General features: G+C 34.4%; 1 protein-coding gene across 1 annotated transcript in view; it reads left to right on the plus strand.

The window, feature by feature from the left end:
- Positions 1 to 2,500, plus strand: part of LOC122256307 (transient receptor potential-gamma protein) — a gene marked incomplete in the record, with an annotated part of 481,956 nt that overhangs the window by 454,406 nt on the left and 25,050 nt on the right. Inside the window, 1 exon segment of the mRNA XM_086533518.1 lies at positions 284 to 478. Coding sequence (XP_086389644.1) covers positions 284 to 478 — 195 coding nt within the window.

Below are 2,500 nucleotides of genomic sequence, written 5' to 3' on the forward strand. Positions count from 1 at the left end.
TTGTGTAGATTAGCAGCCACTTCTTACACCATAAAAAGAAGCGACAAAAGGAACTCTGAGTTATGACATCATGGAGAATTTACTTTTAAGATTGAGATTTCTTATATGTGTCTTTACTTCTCTCCTCTCCCCTCCCCCGCCCCATAAAGAACTTAACGTTGCATGAGCATGACCACCTCTTTTTAACGACAGCCCCCCCTAACCCCTCTCCTCCTCCTCCTTCCTCCTAACCCTCCGTCGGCGGCCGCCTCGACGCTCTCTAACCCCGGTCACCCACTGCCAGGAGCGGGCGGACACGGAATGGAAGTTCGCTCGCAGCAAACTGTGGATAAGCTATTTCGAGGAGGGCGGCACGACGCCCCCGCCCTTCAACATCATCCCTGCGCCCAAGAGCGTCTATTACCTCTTCCACTGGTTCTTCAAGAAGTTCTGCGGCCAGACCAAGGCGGCGAAGAAGGAGCACATGAGGACGATAAGGGTGAGTAAACCATGCATTGTTACTAGCATTTTCACACTATAGCGACAGCGTGTCATGTGACATTCGGCAGATATTACCATCAGAATCTGACATTTCAATTTAGGTCATTCTTCTTGGTATCAATAGAATTGTGTGCATTTCAGTTAAGATAACCACAGGATTTTCATTCTGCTGAGACCGTTGTCCTCCAGAGTTTAATGTTTTGTCCAAAAGTATTAGCGGTCCGACTGATTTTGTGTTGCGTGTTCTGTTTCAGTTGTTTTTTTCTTTTTTCCTTTATTTTTGACAATTCTAATCGTCCCGGACTTTCGCATTTTCCTTTTTTATGAGGTTTATGTTCGTTTGTCCCAATTCCTTTTCTATTATTTGTCGATCTATGTTTGAATTAGACATACATGTGTGACAAGTGTCGGATGGCTTCAAGTATAATCTAAAGCACATATAAAAACAATTCAAGAAGCAATTTATGAGGTCAGTCTTAAATTGTTATTTGAAGCAGAAATGAAGAGAAAGTTTTACAAAACAAGATTGTCTTTAAAATTAGCGATGAGGGTAGTTGTGTATTTTTTTTTTTTTTTTTTTTTTTTTCTTCATCTGCCATTCTTAACTTTCGTCAACGAGAGAAAAAGGACAAGACAGTAGAGTTCTTAAAAAGTGAGAGTAGCAAAAACATCTCGGGTAAAAAGATAGAGAGATATACAGAGAGAGATAGAGAGAGAGATAAATAGATAGACAGAGAGGGAGAGAGAGAGAGAGAGAGAGAGAAAGAGAGACAGAGGGAGAGAGAGAGAGAGAGAGAGAGAGATAAATGGATAGACAGAGAGAAAGAGAGAGAGAGAGAGAGAGAATAAAAAATAGAGAGAGAGACAAAAAAAAAAAAATCCTCATTCACACACTCAGTCAAACACCAAAGAACTGAATGTATAATCCGTCTGCAAACTCCTGAATCAGACCCGCCAGAGAGAAGCCATTCACCCCTTGTGTCATGACAGCATCATAGTCAGTGTCGTCAGCATGACTGTCGCTGCAACGTCGCTCAAGTGAATGTGATCATATTATTGCAACTGTGATTGTTATGGCTATCGCTACTTTTAGTAGTACAAAAATTGTCATTGTTATTATCACTTTCATTATTATTATTATTGTTACTATCATTATCATTTATGTCATTATTGTTATTACAAAATTTATTACTCTTATTATTATTGCTAATCCTCCTCCTCCTCATCATCATCATCATCATTATCATTATCATTATCATTATCATTTTTGTCATTCTTTATCGTTGTTATTATTTCTATTAATGTTATAATTATCATTATTATCATTATTATTATCATCATCATTATTATTATCATTATTATTTTTTCTTTATATTCATGACTATCAGCATAGCTATTATTATCATAATTATCATTATCATTGTCATTATCATTGTAATTATCATTATCATTACTTTTATCATCATTGTTATTATCGTTATATTTGTTACTATTATTACAATTATTATCATTATCCTCATTATTGTTGTTGATGTCATTGGGATTGCTGTTATTATTGTCATTATTATTTTCATCATTATTATTATTGTTATAATCATTGTTATTGTTATCATTATCATCATTGTTACTTTCATTTTTGTTTGTATCGTTTGTATCATCACTGATATAATTCTATCTTCGTTGTTATCATTATTATGATTTAATCATATGATTGTTGTTGTCGCTATTGTTGTATCATTATTTTTATTTTATTATCAGCTGTTATTTTCATCATTACTAGTAATGAATGTAGTAATAGTAGTAATAGCAGCAATAGCAGTAGCATTAGTATCAATAATTTCATTGTCACCATCGTTACAATTATGATTATCATTATTGTTATCATTATTATTGTCATCTTTATTATTTCTCATGAACATTGTTATTGTTATTTTCACTTTTGTTATCACTATTATCATCATCATGATTTTTATCGTCATCTTTCTATAGACATTGTCATCATCATCATCATCATTATTGC

Source organism: Penaeus japonicus, unplaced genomic scaffold (assembly GCF_977035675.1).
Source record: "Penaeus japonicus unplaced genomic scaffold, GWHDUDI00000001_assembly GWHDUDI00000039, whole genome shotgun sequence".
Taxonomy (NCBI): Eukaryota; Metazoa; Arthropoda; class Malacostraca; order Decapoda; family Penaeidae; genus Penaeus; species Penaeus japonicus.